Source organism: Marmota monax, unplaced genomic scaffold (assembly GCF_021218885.2).
Source record: "Marmota monax isolate L192 unplaced genomic scaffold, Marmota_monax_Labrador192_F-V1.1 WCK01_AAM20220418_F8-fsc00044, whole genome shotgun sequence".
In the NCBI taxonomy this organism is placed as follows: Eukaryota; Metazoa; Chordata; class Mammalia; order Rodentia; family Sciuridae; genus Marmota; species Marmota monax.
Window position 1 is genome coordinate 2,267,904 of NW_026695198.1, and position 24,725 is coordinate 2,292,628.

Genomic DNA, 24,725 nt, shown 5'->3' on the forward strand with positions numbered 1-24,725 from the left:
GAAAACATTGAGCCTGACTGTTTATAAAGACCAGTAAGAAGCATATGTGCTGTACCAGGGAAGGCCATGCAATGGATATGTTAGATGACACTCAGGGGAGGAACATGTGAGTGGCAGAAACTAGATATCAAAGGGCTTGGAGGCCTTGGCAGGGTTTTATTTCCAAGTAAAACCTTAGAAAATTGTACTTTAAAATGTGACTGTGGAGTAGAGAATGGATTATTACTGAGGTGAGAGGAAAATATTTTCCAGATTTCTCTTTAAGAACTATTTTATTTATTTATTTTTCTTCTCTTTTGAGGAGAAATTATTTTCTAATACTGCTTTACTATTTACTGGGATGACTATGGCCATTATTATTGTTATATTCAAAGTATTTTGCCTCTTTTATTAATTCATTCAATTCTCACAACAACTCTCTTTATTGTAGAGGTGAAGACAACATGAGATGGGAAAATGACTGGGCACAACTCTGGTATGCCTAGCAAGTTAGTGGCAGTGGAGCCACATTACACAGGCACCAGATTTAGTGGCTAGATGGTGGTGGCAGGCACAGAGTGTGAGCTCATGGTGTGACCAATTTTACAGATGGGAATACAGCAGCTGTTGTGCCCCTACTCTCCCTGTTGAGTAACAGTGTGACAAATATTTTCACAATATGTTTAATATCGAAGTTTTTTAAGCTAAAAATAGTTACAGATGTTCTTCAATTAAAAAAAAAAAAACCCTCTGGGAAAGAAAATGTCACACCAAAGAAGTTGGTGGGCTTCAGCTACATTATTTTCCATTATTAGATTTGTTCCTAAAAATGGCCTCTAAACTAAAGAAAAACAATTGTGGGGAAAGAACTGAAAACAACAACAATAACAAAAATCAGTGAATTTCAGTCATTTTTACTATCACCCAAAGCCAGAATTCTTTCTGAATTTTCTTCTTCCTCAACTTGCTGATGAAATAACATCAAGATTGGTCTGCAAGTCTGAAGGAAGCAGTGCTATAAATTTTCTGTATAGGGTTAGGGTGAGATGTTCATGTGTTTTCAAAATAATAAATGGGCCATACTGAATTTAAATCACTATTATAAGAAATAAAGAATGAATTTAGCCATTTGTATCAGTGTTAGAAATAATAGCTTTTGTGTTAGGATTATGTTTTTAACTTTTTTGCTGCTGAGTTATGTTCAGCTGAAACATTATGAAGTATAGGCCACAGAATACTATGAAAGTATCAGTGCCTCTTTTTTACCACTGCACAACAATATCTTGATGTTGCTATCTGGGAAATTTGGTTTTGGCTTATACCACTACCCAACTAACCCATGGTGTGTCTGCCCATCTAGATGATGACAGTCTATCCAACTCACCTAGTTGAGGTGCCAACTCCCCAAATTCATAGGGCAAAATGTCATAAGCCTGTATCCCCAATACTCAAGAGGCTGAAGCATATGAAGCTCCTATGAGCCCAATTTAAATGTAGCTCAGTGATAGAATGCTTATCCAGCATGTATGAAGCCCTGGTTTTGAACACTAGTACTGTAGAAGAAAGAGTTTTCTATTTTGCATTTTGAACTTAATAGAGAACTACAGTAAATTGGTATCTCATGTCTTTTTACTTTTTCATGGCAAGTGGCTACACTATTTTGTCATGTGTGTTTTTATTTTTTTTAGCTTCCTATTTAATCTCTTTCATTCAGACGTTTATTAAGCACCAAGTATGTATTTATCATTGACAACTGTCTGCGTCATAACACTGATTTTCATTTCTTCCTTAAAATGTTAAAGCTTAAGTTTTTTAGAGGGAAACAAAAGTGTATTACACTTAAATGTTTTAATAACATCTATGAAGTTTTCTTTATTGAGTATTTTGGAAAAATCATAAGAAAAACAAAGCTAAAAGAAACAAAGTACTATTTTTTAAGAGTCAAAAAGGAGAATGACTAATGAGTCGTTTCTTAAAGAATACTTCATACAATTTCATGAGAGATTGAAAGAAATCACACACTATTATTATTCTAATGATTAAGATAAAACACTTGCTCAGGATAACACATAGCTCTTCCTGGATTTTAAACCTTCTTCAAATTGTATAATAGTTTGGAAGTACTGGTAAATATCATAAAATAAATTGACAAAAGTTATCATTGGAAAGAGTTCTTTTTAAATTTTCCTTTTAGAAAAGAAGAAATGTATCAAAATTATATGTTGCTTTCACATTTAAAGGAAGGAGATAAATGTGAAATGATAGATACTACTACCCTGACTTTTACTTATGAAGAACTAAAAAATTACATCTTTGTTTGAGAAAGTAAAAAATTCAACAAAAATGCTTTTCCCAATTAGGTGTTTGTTGTTGTTTTTTTTCCCCCAAATGAATATAGTTGTCCTTCAGTGTTCCAGATCCTTTTTTGTTGCTGAGTGACCTTTCTGTGCTCCAGAGGAAAAGGCAGAGTGCAACTGGGGAAGTTCTGAACTGGGTCTTCCCACAGCCCAAGTCTCTCAGACAGCCTCAGGTGCAGTGGCTGACAGAGTATCCTGTGTAGTACCCTGGGTCTTCTTGGGAACATGCTACCAGAGATATGGCAATGCCTGTTACTACTACTACTAGTGGCCCTTCTCAGCCTGGGCTGCCCCTGAAATGGGCTTTTTGTCCAGACTCACCACTTGAGGAAGAAGGAATGTCAGGATTAGCATTTGTACACAGAAATAGCAGCATGAGCAGAAAGAAAAAGTATTCTGTGTAAATGGGTGTGTGTCTAAACAATTTAATTTCCTTGATGCAGTGTTTTCTCTGCCCCAAGACAAACTTATTATGATTTATTCTAGTCTCCTAACATTGTACATTTAATCCTAAGAAAGAGAAATATGTAGTGAGCCATCATTTAATTTGGCTAATCTTTGGCAATATTTTATACTTTTCAAATCATAGGTGATTTTTTAACATATGACAAGTTTAAAAAAATAGTTTATGTTTATTTAGACTTAAGTGAAAATGACATGGCTTGAAGAAGGGTTATTAGTTTTGTAGTTCACAGTCTTCAGTCATTTAAACTTTTTCTTAAGTTTCCTTCCTACCTTGTTATCTACTACCCTTTGTTTTAATTAAAGAGATTCTGCTTATGACCTCAGTGTGGGTCAGCTCAGATTTGGCCAGAGAAGTTTTGCTTCAGTTCCTTTTCTTACTTCCTCTTTCCTCTAGGGTCATGGGAGCTGACTCTGGATTATCTCCAGCTTCCCTTGGGCCAGTAAAACCAGAAAGCCAATTACAGTTTTCGAGTTTTTTTTTTCCCCCTCTTTTATTTCCTTACCCACATTTTAGTGCAGCAGTGGTATTTAATTTGGTTTTTTATAGTCATGGGTCAGAATAATTCACATGAGTACTCTTGGTAGAACAATTTCAGTCAAGAAACAAACAATGATATTAGTTCGTCCAGTGTTAGAGCTATAACTCTAATTTCCATAGATCATTTAAGTGTGAACTAGTGGAATAAGTTCATATTTGACTTTCATAATGTCATGATTTCATATTTTTTAAGTGAAAGGATCTAATAAAGAGGTAGGAATACTTAGCAGCAAACTCACCTCTAGCTAATATGTGTGTCACATTAGCTGTCTGCCACATGGCAGTTTCTGCCATATCCATTTTTGCCTTCATTCCTGGAAATAAAATCTATGAAGTGACATTGTGTGATATTGTGGAATTAAATGATTCTTTTAGAATCCCTATGGATTTATTTAACTTGTGCTTTCTCCATTTCTTATTCTGTGAAAAGTTTTTAAAAAATTTTTGTAGTAGGCCTGAAGTTTAAGAGAATCTTTATTTACTCTCTGTCCAAAAATAAGACTGCAAAGTTAGCTTATTCTAAATGTTTTAATAATAGGTAAAATGTTAAATAATAATTCAAAGAGTTAAATTAGGACCTCATTAATGTTGAAAATTTAAATATTAAAAGCCATTTTTAAAAATTTTTATTCAGAAAAGTAGTAATATTGCCGAGGAAGGTTTTTTGTTGTTGTTGTTGTTGTTTTTGGCGGGGGGAGCTTGCTCAACAATTTGTCACTTTTTTACCCTCCAGCCTAGTGTGGTATCACATTGTCATCCCTCCATGCTCTGAAATCTTACGGACATCATCTTAACCTTTCCATCAATCTAGTTTGCCAAACGTCTTCTGTTCATTTTTACTTTCCAAATGGATGTATGTTTCCATTTGCAGTCCTATTGCCTAGAGAGACCTATTTGAATGGAGAAGCCCATACTTGATTTCTCCTCATCTTTTGGGGAATATTGCCAAAGGGGAAGGAGTTGACAGCCCAGGTGGCCCAGCCTGTGCAGTTGGAATATTCCAGAAAGAAAGTGATTTGAGAAAGGATTACTGCTTATCATAAACTGCTTATTTTTCTGAATAAAGTGGTGGTAAATTTAATTTTCTCTTAAAATGTAGGAAACTTTTTAGCTGGCAGATGGAATAAACATTCTTGAGTTAGTAAAATGTTTTGTAAAGTTGAAAAGTATTGCAAACTATGCTTTTGAATTGATAGAGATTTGAAAGAGCACCCCATAGCTCACATTTTCTCCCCTTCCATTCCAGTGTGAGATGGCTTTCATTCCACCAGTGTACCTGTGGAAATTGCCACCTTTTGTGGTTGCTGTCTCCTTGCAGCACTCCCATGGTCATTCATCCTTCTACCTTCACTTGAAGGACAACAACAGTGTTCCTTGGTGTGTCACCTCCTGTATTTATTTTACTTTTCCGCTCTTTATTCACTTCTCCTTTTTGTGCTACTTCAACAATGGGTTCTTAAAGCTTCTGCCCTGGGCTTCTTCACTTGTTCAATGTGTCCTTCCTGGGAAATAATCCTTGTCCTTCTTCCAGACCTCTCTTCTGTCTGGCTGAGTCTCCATCAGAGCCCTATTTCTGCATCTGAGTATCCCCACTCTGGCTTTTCTGGCCTATTAATCCAGCAGTCTCTGATTGGGCTTTCTCTTGCATTTTTTTAGTCCAGATGGCCCCTAGATCCTGATGATTATTCTCAGAATTGTTTCTGAAGTCAGATAACTTCGTTTATCCCATCTGCTGCTACCTCTGTTCAGGCCCCTATTCCCTCATGCTTGGATTGTTGTGTCAGTCTTCATCTGGTCTCACTACCACTAACCTCTCCTTACTTGTAACATATCAGGGTCATCATTCCCAGAGGCACATCTGGTAATATTACTCCCTGACTTTAAAATTTTCTGTTGATTGCCTCGTGTCCTTAAATAAATGTTTCTCACCTTTGAACTCTTTGGTGTAGCATTTTATCTTGCTCCCATTCCAACTAACTTAGTCTTAGCTTCCACTGTCCCCTTTTGTGCTCTTCACACATGTACCCAACACTAAATACCTCCCTCCAGGGTCAAGCTATGGCTTTCACGGTACAAGGTTGGGCACCAGGTTTAATACACTTTTCTGTCTCAATGCTTTGTTTGTTATTATACTTCTCGTATCCTATAATATAATTATACAAAGTGTTAAATAAGTAAAAATGTGAAAAAAAGCTAAAAAGATATATAGGGCTTACCTAGCAACCCTAAATTCTGCCTGGTAACTCAGGAAACCAGAGGTGAATTTTAAAATATTATACAGCACCAGAGTGTGCTGTGCAGATGCTGTTCTAGTCAGGAGTAGTTGGTTCCCATCCCAATTCTGCCAGGGCTGAAGTCCTGTATGGACAGTTCATCTGTGCCTTAGTTTCTTTATGTAAACGGATGACTTTAGTAGACCTTAAGTTATTTCTACTTTTAAAATTTTGTGTTGCTGTTTACATGCATTTTCTCTGTGAAAGTTGTTCTCAACGTGTTATTTTAACTTTGGGTTCCTGTATTAGATTTCCCTTGTACCTTTCTAACACTGGAGCTTAATCTCCCACTTGCCTTTTAAGAGAGGTGCTTTTGTGGTAATGGTCACTCTGTGTTTTTAATCACAACATCTTTTAATCCTTAAGATAATTTCACTTCTCATTTCCCTTCTCTTCTCTCTGGGGTTTTTATGATGCCATGGGAAGAAGAGAACACCAAGACTAAGATGCCTATTTCTAGCGGTTGTAAATTTGCTGTACTCTTATTTGCACATGCACTGCTGTGGCTCATTGTAGATTTTTTCTGTTTCTACCCAAATTAACTAATGAATTAGAAGTTGCTCATTACTATGTCTTTCACTGATAGTCTTTACAGGGGCGGGGGGTGGTGGTGGTGGTTGGCGAGGGCGTTGAGAGTATCAAGGATAAAATGGCAGTAGGGATGCCCTGGAATCTGTCGGTTTCATTAGTAAGTGCATTTTAACTCTTTGTGCTATGCAGATGCTGGGAGTTGGCCACATAGTAGAGATGCTGTTTTGTATGGATGCATGTGCCCTGCTGACATTTATAGGGTTATGTGGAGGAAGGTGAATGTATGAGCTTCTAAACTCTAGATACTTGCTAGAAAAATAGTAACTTGCTATTTTGAAATTGGGTTCCAATTTCCAACACAAACTTATTTATTTCTCCATTGATGCTACATTTTAAGAAACAGAGGCATTTAAATATCTATTTCTGTACTTTCTCTTTAGTCTTAAGACTTTTAAAATTTGTTTTCATTGTGATATTTAGACAACATTTTAAACTCCTGTTTTCTGAGCCAAAAATGTTACCTACAGTAATATGAAATAAGGTGTTTTTAATGAGGATATTTTTCAATAAAGAAAAACTTGCTTTCTGTGTACTCAGAGTGGAGGGCATGCGAGGTGCACTATCTGCATCACATCAACCCTGTCTCATTCAACTTGGCTGCCATAACAAAATATCAGAGATAAGCAGCAGAAAGGTATTTCTCAATGTGCTAGCAGCCTGAAGTCAGGTGTCAGCATGGTCAGGTTCCAGTAAGGTCCTTCTGGTTTGAAAGCAGATACATTCTTTTTGTGTGCTCATTTGGAAAGAGCAGCTCTCTGGTATCTCTTCTTTTGGTCCTAGGGATTGAATCCAGGAATTCTTTACCACTAAGTCACATACTTTTTATTTTTTATTTTGAGACAGGGTCTTTCTGAGTTACTGAGGGTCCTGTAAAGTTGCTAAGGCTGGCCTTAAACTTGCAATTCTGAGTCACTGGGATTACAGGAGTGTGCCACCCTACCAAGGCCTGATGTCTCTTCTTCAAAGGACACTAATTTCTGCAGATTGGGATCTCCCTTTATGACCTCATTTAACCTTAATTACTTCCTTAGAAGCTCTGTTTCCAGATAGGGCCACACTGAGGGTTAGGGCTTCAACATATAAGTTTTAGGAAAACATAAATACTCCCCACTTGGGTTATTAACTTTGTTGAGGAATCTTTTGCTTTCCTATAGTCATTTATGCATTTTTCTTAGTTTAATTTCTTTAAAAATGCAACTTCCATTGGCCATTCAACCAACTTCTAAGGGACTGTAGAGGCCACTCCTACAGACAAGATTCAGTTTGTGCCCAGTGATAAGATAGCACTGTTATATTGTGATCCCAAGAGACTGGGGTGCTCAGCTAAGTTTCAATGGCTCTCACCCCTATAGATTGTGATAAGCATTCTGTTCGCTTGATCTGTCTTGTCTTTGTTGTTGTTGTTGTTTCCCTCCTTAAGAGTTAGGTTTCAGATTTCTATTCCATGCTTAGAATTATTGTGGCTTTTGGAGGAGAATATTTTAAACTGGGTGAAAAGGCAAAAAAAAAAATGTGGGATCAAGAAGTGAAAGCACAATTGTTTACAGTTCAGTAAGTGGTTGTGGTTAAGAAATGTGTCTGTTCATCATTGCCAGATGACTTAACATTTTATAGGGAGCATAAATTCTTGAAAAAAAAAGTAATTGTAACTGTTGACAGGGTGAAGATATGGATTTTTCTAGAATTTGGTCTTTAGGAATTAATCTAGATCTAAAGCCTTACGATTTTATCCTGAAAATATGTATGAAGTGAATCTGATGGCAACTTACAGTACTTATTCAGAAACTAAAACTAAAATTTTGACTTACCAAGGATTAATAATGCAATCAATGATTGACTAAAAGCCTACTTGTTGAATATTATTGCTAGGTATTTTGGGATCACTGGTAAAATCAGGTATATCTATAACTTCTAAAAAAGAAAGTATACTTAGATACAAATGAATGCAGTTAAGCCTTTAATGAATATTAATGAAAAAATAGTGACACAGTATAAACAATGAACAGATAAAACATTATTTGGATTTAGTTTTGGAATGTATTGTTTATTTTACTCTTTGGAGCATCACTTGGACCCATTCTCTGGGTATACACCATATGCAATTGAGGTAAAGAGATGTCAGATCAAAAGCATATTGGTTTGTGGTGATGCAATCCCCCAAATTCTTTACATCAGTTTTTATTAGGGTTCATTCAGTTCTTTATTAGTACTGATTCAGGTGCAGAACAGAGTTCATGATTTAAGAGACAAAATTTTTCATTTTGTGTTTTAAAATCAGAGATATAAATAAGAGGTACAATGAGAAAATAAATGAGAATTGTGCTCAGAGAGATGTTTACCCCAGGAGGCAGTGACAGGAAACTCTCTTAAAGAATTTATTTTTCACTTGATTACAGAAATAATCTTAAGTTGCTTAAATGGAACTGTAGAATTTGAGACTAGAGTAGTAAGAAGTAACAGTTAACAAAGGGCTTTCTCTATAATAGAAAATACCTGAGTTTGGATTTTATCCACTGGAGAGCCATTGAAGGACTCAAGTACAGGGTGACTATCATTAAAACAACACATAAAAAGATCATTCTAATGGGCCTTATGAAAAATAGGTTGGGAAAGTCAGATCCTAGACTGGAAAAATTAGTTGAGAATAATTGTAGTAAACAAGAGGCATCTCAATCTTAATTTATCCAAAAATAATGTCTTGGTACAAATATTTTCCCACCATCCACTACTACCAGTCCCCAGAAAAGAAACCAGTTCATCTAGAGATCTTTCTTATCTCAGTAAATGTTAACTCTATCCTTTTCTTTCTTTTTCGTATTTTTAGTATTATTATATTTAATTAGGACTCCCAACTGAGCTCTATCCTTGTTCTTGCTTAGGCCAAACACTGGAGTTGTTCTTGACTGCTTTCTCTCTCTTGTCTACTCCTAGTCCATCAACAAGTCTTATTGGATCTGCTTTCAAAGATTATCTAATTTCTCATCTCTCTGTCTCTCTCCAGGTCTCAGCTATTACCATTTCTCCTAGATTACTGCAGGAATCTCCTAACTTTTTCCCCTACTTCTTCCATAGTCCCCTTCAGTTTGTTCTTAGCAGAGCTCATCATTTCCTCTCCCTGTTGACTTTCCATCACACTCAGGAAATACCCAAGTTCACATATGATGGTATAAATAAACTGTCTCCTTCCATCTTGACCATTCTGATCTGATTTTCTTTCCTTGCTGCCCAAGCTCAGGTTGACTGAGGTTGGTTCCAGGGAGAACACAAGCAGGCTATTCTCTGAAAAAATGAAATGAATTTGGGGGAAAACTGAGACATCTAATAGGGATATTGAGGCCACCAGAATACAGTTCTTTTTCTTTTGGCATTTAGAGAGTCTAATTGATCATAGGTATGATTACTGTGAAATCATTTGACTTGAGGCTTGGATATTGTAATTGAGACACAACCTTGGGAATTTAGTCAGGCATTTAATTTTGTTTATATAATGGTGCCAATGTAAATTTGTTGATTGTTTTTTCTACTTTTTTGTCCAAAGCACAGAGATTTTGGCATAGATAAAGGACACAATATGAACATTAACCTTCACATGAAAATTGAATTAGAATTGTGTGGTTGTTTGAGGAGGAAAACTTAGAAAGGATTATAAGTCTTCTTCATTTGACAATGTTAAGAGTCCATAGGTAACTACTAAAAGTTAATTGAACAGGAAACAGAATTGGTTAAGGATTTTACTTAAGATTGCACAAGTAACTCAGAATTACCCACAAATAAGACCATTTGGGGCTGAGCACAGTGGCACACACCTGTAATCCCAGTGGCTCATGAGGCTGAAGCAGGAGAATCATGACTTCAAAGCCAGCCTTAGCAACTTATTGAGATCCTAACAAAAAGGGCTGGGATGTCTCAGTGATTAATATTTTGGTACTATATGTATTTTTTAGTAGAACTTTAAAATTCTGTTTTAAAAAGACTAAAATATGAAATGATTAATGATTATAGCTTGGTAATTCGGCATGAGTACAACAAAGAGAATCATAACAGAATAATAACAGCTGGTAAAGACCAGTGTCAGAATGCTTGTTAAGGACAGAGATCCTGTTTGCAGGGAAAGCAGGTAGATTTTAAAGTCCTCTGATGTCTGTCGCTGACCTCCTCTTCATACACAAGTTGTGTTTGTGTGTGTGTGTGTGTGTGTGTGTGTGTGAGTGAGAGAGAGTGAGAGAGAATATACTTATGTGCTAGGTGAAGAGTAAGTGGAAAAGGAACATGGACACAGTTGATGAATTGACCTAAAGAAGGGAAAAATTGCCAATTTCGGGAATAGTAAGACATTTTTAAGGCAGAATACTGGATAGGTGAGCATATTGAGATATCTGTGAAAATAAAAAGATAAAGAGTAATAATGTAGAAGGAAAATTCTAAATTACCATGTGGTCAATGTTTTGATAATAAAATGGACAATTTAATGTTAGTAGTGGCAACTATCATGAACAATATTTCTGTTAGAAAAAAACTTAAAGAAGTTCCTGACCCCTATAGAAGAATGATTTCAAATTTTCTCCCCATGTATTAACTTGCTTCACTTTGCTTTTTGTGTAACATTCATTATCCTCATAATACATGTTAATTCATTAACAAAATCCACATAGAGAGTTTGAGTTGACATGCATATAAATGGGTGCTGGCTACCTGTATATTTCAAGTCATTGATCTCAGTAATCACCAGTAGATTTTGTTCTTATATCACTCAATTTTTTTGTGGCCTCTTGATTGTTTAAAACCAATGACGACTTTTTTGGGGGGGTTTTTAGCACAGTGAGAAAAAATCCCTCATTCATGAATTCATTCAGTAAATGCTAGCCTTAATGTTAAATATTGTGCATATTTAACTAAGGACTGTTTAATCTGCTAGGCATATATGTGAATAGAAATTACTAGATCTTATGTTATATCTTCCATATGAGTTTTTCTCCTCCTCTTAATAATTTAAGGTTATTACTGTTGTGTATTAATGTGGTACTTTCTCTTTGATATTCAGTATTTGACAGTGTGTTCTCTTTTTCTCAGTGCAAGTTCTGTTGAAATCTTTACCCTTTCTAGCCACAGTGATAGGCCTTATGGAGCCATTTCTTAACCTGATGTGCTCTCTTTTGTTACATTTTAAACAAGCCCTTTGTTTTAGCATCATAAAGTATGGGGAAGAGCATTACTTACAATTTTCTATTTCTAATTAGCATTTACCCAAGAGGCATATTGACTCTTAGTTTATAAGGAGACTCAGTTTCTAAGAGTGGGCCTACCAGTAACCCTGTGTCCTTAAGAAGTCTGTGGACAGCTTAAATTTTCAGTTTTCTCCTCTTTCAAAGAAAGGGACTAATATCTTCCTTACCTGTTTTATAGGGTTATTATGGATTATGTAAGAGAATTTACTTGAAAATTCCTTGAAAACCTGATGATAATGATGCTGGGTACCATTATTGGATATATGCTGGGCCAGGCACTATGCTGTGGGCTCTTTGTGTTGTCTCCCAGATTGCAGCTGTCTTGGGAAGCCACTCTTAATAGTGAGATAAATAAAGATATTTGAGGATTTCAAAGGGAAGAAATAATTGCTTCTGGCTGGAATTCAGGAAACATTTTCTGGATGAGGTGATATTTTGGCTGAGGCTCACAGCATTTATGAGAGAATGTTTCCTTGGTGGCACAGAAATGGTCTTTTATGTATCATTCATCTAATTGTAAAATACTCTTCTGTTTGTAAAATGACTATCTCTTCTTGGATTAAATACTTGCCTCAAGCACGTAATTTGGCTGTTGCCCATGCTTTTTGCTCCCTTAGAGAAGAGGGAACTTCACTGCTTTGTTTTTGTCTGGAAAGGCAGGCACTGGTTTCTCCCAAGGACCCTGGAGGGTTGCCTATCTATGTGGACAAAAGCTTAATGCTCTCCTCTGCCTGGTGCTGGGAACATAATGACATTGTTCATCACAGCTACCCAAGCCTGTTCAGTCACCAAGCAAGCTGTGGTGTACAGCACCATGGTGACAGTAAACATCATAAAATAAATTGTTATTTTATAAGTTATGTGTGCTACAGATCTTGAGCAGAATTCATAGTTTGGGAATATTGCTAGAATTGATCTTAGTAATCTTCAAAGAAACTAATCAGTGACAGTGTGGTTCATCTTAGATACATAGATATTGCTGCTGTAATACTGTTTGTGTGTTTCTGTAAGAGCCTTTCTTTTATAAAAATCCCTCAGGGTCCCTGTGGACTCTTAAGGTTGGAGCAGACCACTGAATATCTATATTGCATTTTAACCTACGCCACATAAGGCAAGAATGGATAAGGCAAGAAAGGACTTGTGCTGCTTGGACAAGTAACTGTGAATGCACAACAAATACCCAAGTGCACAGGACCAAGAGCCTGTGTTCAACTGGGTCACCTCACCTTGATATGGGGCTAGCAGCAGGCCTGCACAGTGTTGGGAATGAACCCAGAATATAGGCACAAGTTTTAACAGTTCAAAAACTTTGTCCAGAAATGTTCCTTTGGCCACTGCAGCCCTTCATCTGGGACTTTTCCCTTTGTTTCCAAAGACTCCAATTCTCCACCCACTGCTCTAGCTCCCCTGCAGGGGAAATCTTTGGACCAAAATGACCTTCATGTGATCCTGACTTCTTTTCCTCTTTACCAACTAAAGTGCAGCTACTTTCCATTAAAGACACATTGTGGCAGAACAACTGTGTGTTTACTTCCTAATCAGCACTTTCCTTAGATACTTGTTATTATACCTCTATTCCCTTCCCCCTAGTAACCAGCAAACAGCTTAACATTGTGCTTGTTCATATCCTTCCCCCATTCCAACTACCTTACCTTAAAAAAGTACCAAGATAGACACAGATCTTGATAAACAGTAATATAGGACAGTGCTTTGGAGAGGCATGTGGCCTAGCTCAATATGTGGATACAAGCCGTTGGCACTTAGACAAAGGAAGAATGAAAAGTTTGGGATCAAGTGGAAATGAATGAAGCAAATGTGAGAGGGAGAAAGAAAAATGAAATCAAACTAAAAATCTAAAAAATTGGCACTATCTAAATTTTTTCTTTTATTATTTACTGTTAAGCATTTGGGTTGAATGCTATAGAAATTTACCTTAGGGAATGTCTATTTATCAACCAGACATTAGGGTAGATATTTCACTTTTGTTACTCTCATTGAATTCATATATTTTTTTTTAAGTTTTTTTAAAAATTAAAATAGCATAGAAAGCCAGGCGTGGTGGCACATGCCTGTAATCCCAGCGGCTCAGAAGGCTAAGGCAGGAGGATCTTTTATTTCTTATTAAATTTTTAAAATTTATATATGATAGCAGAATGCATTACAATTCTTAATACATATATAGAGCACAATTTTTCATATCTCTGGTTGTATACAAAGTATGTTCACACCAATTCGTGTCTTTATACTTGTACTTTGGATAATAATGATCATCACGTTCCACCATCATTTCTAACCCCATAGGCAGGAGGATCTTGAGTTCAAGGTCAGCCTCAAAAACTTAGTGAGTCCCTAAGCAACTCAGTGAGACTCTGTCTCTAAATAAAAATAATAATAATAAAAAGGCTTAGGGATGTGGCTCAGTGGTTAAACTGAGTTCTATCCTTGGTACCCAACCCCCCTGCCAAAAAAAAAAAAAAGTAGCATAGAGAGTAATAAAAAAATATGTGTACTCACTACCTAGAAGTAATAACACATGGTAATCTTTTGTCTTTTGCTTCTTATATTTTTTCAATACAAACAATATATCAGATAAATTTGAAATCCCCAGCTCCCTTCCTAAGTCACCTTCTCTTTTTCTCCTTAGAGACATCAGCTACCATGGCTTTTCTTGAGTCCTTCTATTCTGCATTTCTATTTGTAGGACATACATATCCATAAACAATATTGTATTGGTTTCTGTGGTTTTATTAAATTACATTACAAGGTATAATAGTTGGTATATTTGGTTTGTCACCTCTTATTTTGAGATTTCTCTATTGATACATGCTGATCTGGTTCATTCACTGGAAGTGCCATGTAGAACTCTTTATCTCATTCCCCAAATGTTCACTGGGGTAGGTATTATGATTTCTTTTTCATACATGAGAAAACTGAGAGACTGAAATGATATGTAATTGGCCAGTTTTATAAAAGAGAGCCAGTATGCAAATCCAAAATGAATTTCACCCATTTAAATCCAGAGTCCTCACACCCAGTGGTCTATGTAGATCCTCAACTTTTAAACTTCATGATCATCAGAACCGCTGCAGCCAACCAGCAATATACATAGTTTCAAAGCAGAGAATCAAAACACGTAATAAAGGGGGGAAGGTATAAGAGAGAAGGAGCAACAGTATCCATATACCCTTTGCTGTTGTTATCAAAAAAGTTCAAGTTTGAGAGTAAAAACATTCCCTGAAATAATTGGTCTGAAGTTTCCATATGCACAGAACTATTTCTTCATGATAGAAGACTTTATTTTGTGTTGCTTAAAATGAATGTGTGTGTGTGTGTGTGTGTAAAGATTTCTTTTTTAATTGTTGATGGACACAACACCTTTATTTTGTTTATTTATTGTTTTATATGGTGCTGAGGATCAAACCCAGTGCCTCACACATGCTAGGCGAGTGCTTTACCACTGAACCACAATCCCAGCCCTAAAATGAATATATTAAATGAAACATTCAGTCCTGTTTGGATTAAAGAAAGATGTTACAGTGAGTGCAGTAGAATCTGTATTTTATTTTGCAAAGTATGTAGACCATTTTCTTAGGTGGAGAAAGGTATCTGAATGTGGATTTTTTTTCTTGATACTTTATTTACACTTAAACCGTATGTGTTTTGGACTTCATTTCTTCTTTCATTCTTTTCTTCAACTTCCAGGTAGAAAATCTGGTGTATTAACTGTGAAAATTCTAGAGCTACACGAGGAATGCACCATGCAGGTTGCCATGTGTGAACAGTTAGTGGGGTCGACAGCTGCTGTTCCTTCCAGGGATGTGGCTGCAGAGCCTGGAGCCAGCCTGAAAGTTCTCTTTACTCAGGAGACTGCATGTTACCTCAAGGGATGTCCCCAGGATGTTATCCACATCTTTCCTCCCTGGTAAGTGCAAAGAATTAAGTCTAGCAGTTATTAACTGTGAGTCTCTCTCTCAAAAAAAAAAAAAAAAAGATATTTTTATCAGGAACATTTTTGTCACCTTATTGTAGAGAAATGCCAGGGAAAGAAAGCCAAGATTTGACCTAGGTTTTATGTAACTGAAACAAAAAATTGTCTGTGATGGCTTGTTTATTCTTCTGGAAGCAGTTTTAATAATTTGGGGTAAGGAAATTAGGGAAATAACTACATCAAGAGCCTTGCCCAAGTGGTGAGCTGTTATAAGATATGGTTGGTTTTGGTTTTTTCCTCATAGAAAAATAATTTTAATCAGAGGCATTATGTGACAATAGGATAATACATGTGAATTTGATATTTTTTTGAAATCACTTAAGGAGGAAGGATGGAAAGCATGAATTACTACATAATAGAATTTGAACTTCACGAACAGAAATGCTCATTATTAGATCAGAAATTATTTTCAGTAGTACATGTTTGCTTTGATTTGAATGGGATATAAATTTTTACCATGAAAAGAAGAAAATTTGTCTCATTCATCTCAGAACTTATTAGACTTTGAAAGGAAGTATCTTTCTAGGGAATCCATAGCAAGTGATCAGCATTTCTTGGTGTCTACAGTGACCTCCACACAGTTTTCCAGGGGTTACTTAGTGAGAGCTTAAGACTTCCTATGCAGTGTTGGATTCTGGTTTGCTTGCCCTCTCTTTACCCTACTATTCTCTTTTCTATTATTTTATTTTCATTTTTGATCACTTTTTTCTTCATAATTGGAGTATAGGCTGAAAAAGTAAAGTGACAGGAAAACCTATATTTCCCCTAAAAATGATATGTTGTAAGGTCTTCATGCTTTTATGTACCATATCATTCAATGGGTTTTGTATTCTAGAAAGATTAACTGGAATGCTTTTGCTCACCAAGCCAGATGATACCAGATAGAAGTGAATAGATATAATTTCATAAATTTCTCTGAAGTCATTTGGCCTTTCAAAATTGCCACCTTAAAAGAAGGAAATAAATCTATACTTAATACATCCAAACACATGAAAGAAGTTTGTTATTCTAAGTATCAGCGATACAAAGCAAAATTGGCAAATACTACTCATTCACAAATGATGTTAGGAGTATAAGTTGCTACTTTCTTCAGTAATATGTCAAAACATCAATGTAAATATACTTTGATGTTAGAACTTTTACTTCAAGAACATTATCTTGTAGTATTGTTAAAATGTTTTGCATGAAATCCCTAAAATCTAAACATAGCTTAAAAGCCATTAACATGGAATAGACTAAATAAATTCCTATACATTTTTACAGTGTATAATAGTTTAACACAGTGGTGAAGATTTATATCACAGAAAGCGGGTCACATGACAGTAATTGAGATTTCTTTTGTGAGGAGGAGCAGTACCATTTCTTCCTTGGTCACCTTTTCATTAGTGGGCAAACAAATTATACATTCTGTGTGTCTGCCTGTTCTGGTACAACAAAATACCACAAATGGCATCCCATCTTCTTAAACAACAGAATTTTTTTTCTGCCAGTCCTGGATGCCAGAAGTCCAAGGTCATTCTGCTAGCAGGGTTGGCTTCCTCTGAGGCCTCTCTCCTTGGTTCTTGGAAAACTGTACTTGCTAAGTCTTATTGGGTCTCTGCTGGTGTGCACATTTCCCTGGTGTCTATGTCAGTAGCTACATTCATCCTCATATAAGGACATGTTAAGTTGGATTGGGGCCTGCCCTTATTGCCTCGTTTTAGTTTAATTGTGTCTTTAAAAGATTTGGGTTTAGGGCTTCAATAATGGAGTTTTGCAGGGACACAGTTGTGCCCCAACACTGTTATAACAGTGAACACTTTTTCTGCTGAATATTTCAGTTCTATGATCAGGTTAATCACTTGCTTTCTTTGCTCCCACATGTCAGGTCAAGCTGACTTGGCAAACTTCTAAATAGCTTTCTGAATTGTGTTAGATGTTGTTATTAGAAGTTTAGATTTTAAAATTAGTTTTTTTTAAAAAATAAGTCTTAATTTATATAAACAATAATAGCAATTTTTAGGCACTTATAAGGAGAGATGGGTGGGTAAATAGTGTTTGAGTTGAGTATATGAATAAGCTGGTAGAGGTGATTTAGGGCGTTGCTCTTAATACTCTACAAACTTCTGCTGTTTAATTAGGAACTCTTTATCTAAATAGTAACTAAAGTTAGTCTAGATGCCACCAAAAATAGCTTATGCTTAATTGAAAAAAGTAAAAATAATCATTGAAAGGATTAACGGTTTTTTTTTTTTTTAATGGAACCTGGCGAGTCATATTGTATATATTTTTCCTTGTAGGCTATATACTCTTCACCCTCTAAAAGCCTTTTACATTCATTTAAATTTTCTTGATGCAAGAACAGTTTTAAAAAATCAATGGCCTTTAGATGCTCCCATTTGTTCTTTAGTAGTAAATGTGGGTTTAGGTAAAATGGCTACTGACTTCAAGGAGCTGAGAGCCCTATGTCTCTATTTCTAATAAATTATCACAAATCCCTATTGGATATAATATTACCTTTGCTCTATCAATCTGAAAATGAATATGGAATTAAAATGCCTTGCCTAGGATTAATTTCATTACGAAATAGTGATAAAATTACATAACAATAAGTAACTTAGAAAACTCATTAACCTATGAAAATTTAAACATATATAAAGATATAGTAATATAATGAACCCCATGTTCAATCACATAGTTTCAACATTCATTAACTAATGAATTAACAACTTTTACTACTAAAGGAATGTCAAAGTTTGAAACAGCTCACTAAATCGTATAGATATTTTTAAAGCAAATGAAGGAATGTCCTATGATGGTATTTGGGGGGCAAAGGGAGATGGAACACATTTGGTTGATTATAATGAGGACCAGAAAAAGAGAAGAATGTGATAGTTTTTCAAGAGACAACCAGGACCTTCCTTAACATACTTATATATTCATTCAGAAATATTTATTAGTAACCCCTGTGCCAGACAGTTTGAATACATATCCTTATATGGGAGATAAGTACAAGCTAACTTTCCCCATTATCATTAATTTCTCTATCAGTAAACTCAAATAGTCATCTTTTAAATATATTTATATTTCACTATATGGACATCATAATTTAAGCCGTCTCCTACCTGGAGGTTTTAAGGTTGCTTTTCATTTTGGGCAGTTAAATAAATCATCCTTATATGTTCTTTTGATGTGTTCTTGGGATAGTTCTAGAAATAGAAATTCTTGGACAACGAATAAGTGAGCTTTGCATCTTTTATCCATTGTTATTATAGTTACCTATGGTTGTAGTTGGGGCTGAGGATGTGTTTTAGTTAGATTTGTGTTGCTATGACAAACCTGATAAGAGCAACAGAGAGGAGGAAATGTTTCTTTTGGCTCACAGTTTCAGAGTTTCAGTCCATGGACAACTGACTTCATATCTCCAGGCCCCAGATGAGGGGGACCATCAGGGTGGAAGGGCATGGCAGAGGAAAGCAGCTGAGGACAAGGTAACCAGGAAGTATAAAATTCTGCTCACCAGGAACAAAATATAAACTACAAATTCATACCCCCAATGACCCCCCTCCTCCAGCTACACCTCACCTGCCCAGTAACTATCCAGTTAATCCATATCAGTGGTTTAAATCTACTGATTAGGTTATATCTCTCATACTCTAATCACTTCACCTCTGAAAATTCTTGCATTGTCTCACACATGAGCTTTTTGGAGATATCTAACCATAACATTCCACCCCAGCCCCCAAAAGCTCAGGCCCATTTTATCATGCAAAGTACATTTAATCTATTTCCAGGAATCTGCATAATCTTTACATTTCTAAGCATTACCCAAAAGTCTGAGTCCAAAATGTCTTCTGAAACTCAAGGCAAACTCATAATTGTTTTCCCCTATAAAGATTAAAAGCAACATATATCCAATATATCATATGACCATAGAGTAAACATTTCTGTTCCACAAGGGAGAAATTGTGGCATAGAAAGAACGGATGGGACCAAAGCAGGACCAAAATTTAACTGGGTAAACACGTCTGGTAGCTCCATGTCCAGCATTTGGGGCACATGGCATTGTGAGGTTCTCTCCAATAGGACTTGTGTAGATCTACCCCTCTGGCCTTGCTGTTTCTCTTGGTTATGTGGGAGACTCCCCGCTGAAGTTAAGTTTGCATCTTGCTAGAACATCATGGAATCGCTTACCCCTCCCCCTTCTCTCTGAAGGGCGCCAAGCCGAAGGGCGCCAAGCCAAAGGGCGTCAAATTAAAAAGTTTTCTCGACCAGTCCCAGTGAGACACAGTGTCCACTCGCTGTTCCTAAGTCACCCTGCCAATCCGCACCCGCCACATCACCTATGCAACCCTTCTTAAGCCAAAGCTTGCAAGCTCACGCTCTCTGCCCTCTTCCTCTCTGCTCTCTGCCCTCTTTCTTTTCTTTCTCTCCTCACTCTGCTCTCTACCTCTCCTTTTCTTCCCCTTCGGGCAGTCCCCCAATAAATCTCTTGGTTGAATCTCTGTCTTGGGTGAGTCACTAGCCTTTCAGTTTCAGCCCATATGGCCTCTCTCTTGACTTTTCTCTGCTCAATTCATGCAGCTTTCCATGGCAGCTATCCCACAATAGTGACTTCTCTTGGTCTTGGGGTTCTTTACTGCAGCTTAAGCTTCCTTCTCACATCTTTACACCTTGCCCTCTCAGGGGCTGCTGGCAGGAATTTCAACCTTGCTCCACTTTGTCTGGCTTCCCAGGCCTTCCTTTGAAATCTCAGTGTAAGCCTGTCCAGCATTCTGCATTCCTGCATTCCAGCTGAACTAACACCACATGGTTGATTCCAAGATCTGCTGACATTTTTATTGTAGTCAAGCCTCCTGGGACCCTGGCTACAGCAGCCTGTGAGTGCCTGGGTGGCTAAACATGATTTTAAAACTTCCTAGGCTCCCGTATGCAAGAAGGATATAATGTTTTTAGTAGTCACACCTTTGTAGCCCCAGTTTTACTTGAATTTTTCTGACCAAACTGCAAGTTTTTCAAATCTTTCTGCTCTGATTTCTGTTCCTGATTATTACAATAAACTTGGCTAAAACCTGCACAAGAACAATATGATAGTGGAAGGGCATGGCGGAAGAAAGCAGCTCAGGCAGAAGAAAAGCAGCATGGCGGAAGAAAGCAGCTCATCACCTGCATGCTGTGCTGCCTTAAAATTTCTTCCACCAGATTAATAATCCATCATCTTAAATTAAGCCTCAGAGAAAGTCTCAGGACATAGGCAAAATTTAGACAGTTTCTTTGCCACAATATAGTATGGATGGCCTATAATCCAGTTTTGAATAGAGTCATTCTCCTTTGAAACCTCATGAGTCCAATCTTTACTGTCCATAGTCCTGTTGGCATTCTGGTCTTCTAAGCTCTCACCAGAATCACTCATTAAGCTCTGTTTACAACATTCTAAAGGTTTTCCATGTTGCATCTCTAAACCTTTCAATATCCCTCCCTCCACAAAATAGCTCCAAAGGCTTCTGAACCACATGGTCAGGTTAGTCATAGCAGCAGGACCATTTCTCCATAACAATTTCTGTTTTAGTCATCTTTTTTGTCACTGTGACCAAAAGACCTGACAAGAAAAATAAAAAAGAGGAAAAGTTTATTTTAGCTCATGGTTAAAGAGATTCATTCCATAGTCAACTTACTCCATAGCTCTCGGCCCAAGATGAGGGAGTACATGATTGATAGTGGAAGGGCATGGCAGAAGAAAGCAGTTCAGGACATGACAGCCAGAAAGCAGAGAGAGGACTATACTCAGCAGATACAAAATTATAAAACCCAAAGTCACACCTCTGGTAACCTACCTCCTTCAGCCACACTTCACCTGCTCAGTTACCACCAAGTTAATTCATATCAGTTAATTAACCCACTGTTTAGGTTACAGCTCTCACAATACAACAACTTCATCCCTGAATATTCCTGCACAATTGAGCTCTTAGGAGTTACCTCATACTCAAACCATAATAGGATGTATCTAGGCAGAGTACTTTCCCAGTGTGTGTGAGGCCCTGGATTCAATATCTAGCATATGATTGTTTTAATTCTTTCCATCGTTTCATCATATAGTGGATCATATTAGGGATTGTTTGTTTTTGCTCTCCTAACTGTCGTAGACATTGCTGCATGTGTAGTTTTGTTCAGACTTCAGATTATTTTCAGAGTGGGCATTAGGCACCGTCTCAGTAGGCTAAAGGGTATACATTTTGTTGCTGCTTTTGTTGCTGTGACTTCTTTACATTATTATGTCACCTGTGAACCTTACAACATAGTTCTTGGTATTGGTCAAAATTGAATCCTTACTTTTCTTTTCCTATTTACTGGTAACAGCTTCTATTTTACAAATTATTTTTCCTAACTTTTACACTTAGATTTGTGGGAATGCTAAAGACTTTCTTATCAATTTGCTTTATATAATAAAAATTTTGTTTGTAGTTATATCTCTGACATTAATATTTATTTTCTTCCCAGTGCCAAAAATTCCTTTTCTGATTTATGTTTTATTGCTTTGGCTAAAATTTCCAAATCAAAAATTATTACTACTGAAGAGAAAACCTACAAAATGGGAGAAAATCTTTACCACTTATACCTCAGATAGTGCATTAATCTCCAGAATTCAAAAAACTTAACACCAAAAAAAATAATAATAAATGAACAGTAAATGGGCAAAAGAACTGAACAGGCACTTGACATAAGAAGAAATATGAATGGCTAACAAATATATGAAAAAATATTCAACATCTCTAGTAATTAGAGAAATGCAAATTAAAACCATACTGAGATGCCTTCTCACTCTAGTCAGAATGGTAATTATCAAGAATACAAGGAACAATAAGTGTTGTTGAGGATATGGGGGGAAATGTTCATTCATACATTGCTGGTGGAACTTCAGATTGGTACAGCCATACTGGAAAGCAGTAATGGAGACCCCTCAGAAAATTTGGAATAGAATTTTGACTCAGCTATCCCACTCCACGGTTTATACCCAAAGTACTTAAAATCAGGATACTGGAGTAACTCAGCAACTTCAATGTTTATAGCAGCTCAGTTCACAATAGCCAAGCCATGGAACCAACCTAAGTGCCCTTCAACACATGAATGGATCAAGAAACTGTGGCATAAGTACACAATGGCATATTACTCAGCCATAAAGAATGAAATGTTGGCATTTGCTGGTGAATGGATAGAATCAGAGATTATCATACTCAATGAAATAAGCTAGTCCCAAAATACCAAAGGTTGAATGTTCTCTCTGATATGTGGATTCTGACACACAATAAAAGGGTAGGGGAGGATAGAAGTTCGTTGGAGTAGTCAAAAGGGATGGAAGGCAAGTGGGTGATGGGAAAGACAGTAGAATGAATTGGGCAGAACTTTCCTATATGTATATATGAATACATGACCAGTGAACCTCCTCATCATGTACAACTGCAAGATGGAACCCTAATTAGAATGTTTTACTCCTGTGTGTATAATAAGTCAAAAAACAATCTACTGTCATGTATATCTAAAAAGAGCAAATAAAAAATGTTTTAAAAAATTTTCACTACTATATTCACATTGCCTAGAGTAATGCTTGGACATAGCAAATAATCAGTAACTATATGGTTAATGTTGAGAACTAAATCATCATAAAGATCTTGTGAACCTTAATTTGTTCCCTATTAGAAGAAGAAGATTTTATTGATTGGCATATACATTTTAAAACATTTATTGAATATCTACTTAATGTTTAATAGGACTTGTGCTAGATAATGGGAGTACAGTATTCCAAACCAGTGACAAATTATCTCTGCCATATGGAGTTCACAATGTAATAGAAGAGAAAGGTAATTTAAACAATTTTGAAAGAATCTGATAAATATAATAATAGGATCTGTATAGACGTTGTGAGAATACTGAGGAGGTAAGCACAATTGATAGGTAGTTCAGTAGGGTGGGTAGTTATGTGTGTGTGTGTATGGATGTGTGCACATGCAAACACATACAGTGCTGAGCAGAGAACATATTTAGAGATGTGGTATCAGGTATCTGCTAGAGTTGGTGATACCGTATCTAAGTTACACGGACTAAGTTGGAAAGAACCAGGAGAAGAGACTGCAAGGCCATTTGAAGTAGAGGAGACTATATGAGTAAAGACCAAAAAGCTAGATTGGCATGAGTGTAAGATATAATCAGGGATTTATGAGGTGCTCTATGAACTAAGTGGAAATTCCAAGGCAGGAGTGGGAGAAAGTGAAGCTGCAGTACCTGTGTACAGTGTTAGAGCTGAGACATAATAATCCCCCATCTGTCCAGAAGAGGAAGGATATGATCTGATTCATTCTTTATTATAGTCTGTGGGGTATGACTGGGTGTGGAAGGCCAAAGACTTTGTGAGAAGTCCACATGTGAAAGAAAGCGATGATTCAGACTCAGATGTTAAGCAGTGGATTTGGAATATATTCTAAAGTTCAAGGCAACAGGATTACTTGATGGGTTTGATATGGTTTGGGACAGAAAGAAAACAAGACAACTAAAATTTTGGCTTGAGCCAAATAATAATAAATAATAAACGATAATGTCATGTTCTAAACTGGGAAGGCTTAGGACCAATTTGTAGGGAACAGCCAATATCACCTTTCTTGGTAACCCCTGAGACGGGGTTACCAACCCCTGAGAGGTCATGATGCCAAAAAAGGATTTCTGACATCTCTGTGTTTCCAGTGTAACTCAGGTGTGGTAAGTGCCAAGGACTGAGGCAGTGTCCACAGGCTTATCCACAAGTGCTTTAGTTCCTACTCTATATGTTCTACTTAGGATTCTTTGAAATGAAATCATTGTGTCTTAATGCCAGGAGCAAAGCAAAGCTAAAGATGGAATTATCTAGCTGGGATTATCTTCCTGTTGGTACAGCCAAGAAACCAGTCAAGAGATTCAGTGGTTCCATTGAAATTTTTGGATATCTTGAGAGGAAATGAATAGGAAAGAAAACTAATTCAGTGTGAAAGGGGAAAAATGAAGACCATGGGAGTAATCTATAGAATCTGAAAGACTGGAATGGGAGGGAGAAAGGAAAGTGATCATTCGTTCCTTGTGGAAGAAAATAAAGCCAATGACACTTTTCCACAGGGTGTGCATTGCAATACAACTATAGTGTTCTCTTCTCAAATAAGATTGGAAGACTTGCTTAAATATGGACCAGTTTCTCTACTGTAGGACTGCTCAAGTCTCATATGCAAATGTGCATTATGATTTCCAGTAGACGAAAAGAGAAACTGAGGGAAATGTGAGAACAAAATGACCTCTGTTTTCCTAATCTAA

At 36.6% G+C, this 24,725-nt stretch overlaps 1 protein-coding gene across 9 annotated transcripts in view; it reads left to right on the plus strand.

The window, feature by feature from the left end:
- Spidr (scaffold protein involved in DNA repair) overlaps nt 1–24,725 on the plus strand; it is a 410,995-nt gene that overhangs the window by 167,634 nt on the left and 218,636 nt on the right. For all 9 annotated transcript variants that reach the window (XM_058574001.1, XM_058574003.1, XM_058574004.1 and 6 more), the window contains one exon: nt 15,131–15,350. In XM_058574001.1, coding sequence (XP_058429984.1) covers nt 15,131–15,350 — 220 coding nt within the window. The remainder of the gene's footprint in view (nt 1–15,130; nt 15,351–24,725) is intronic.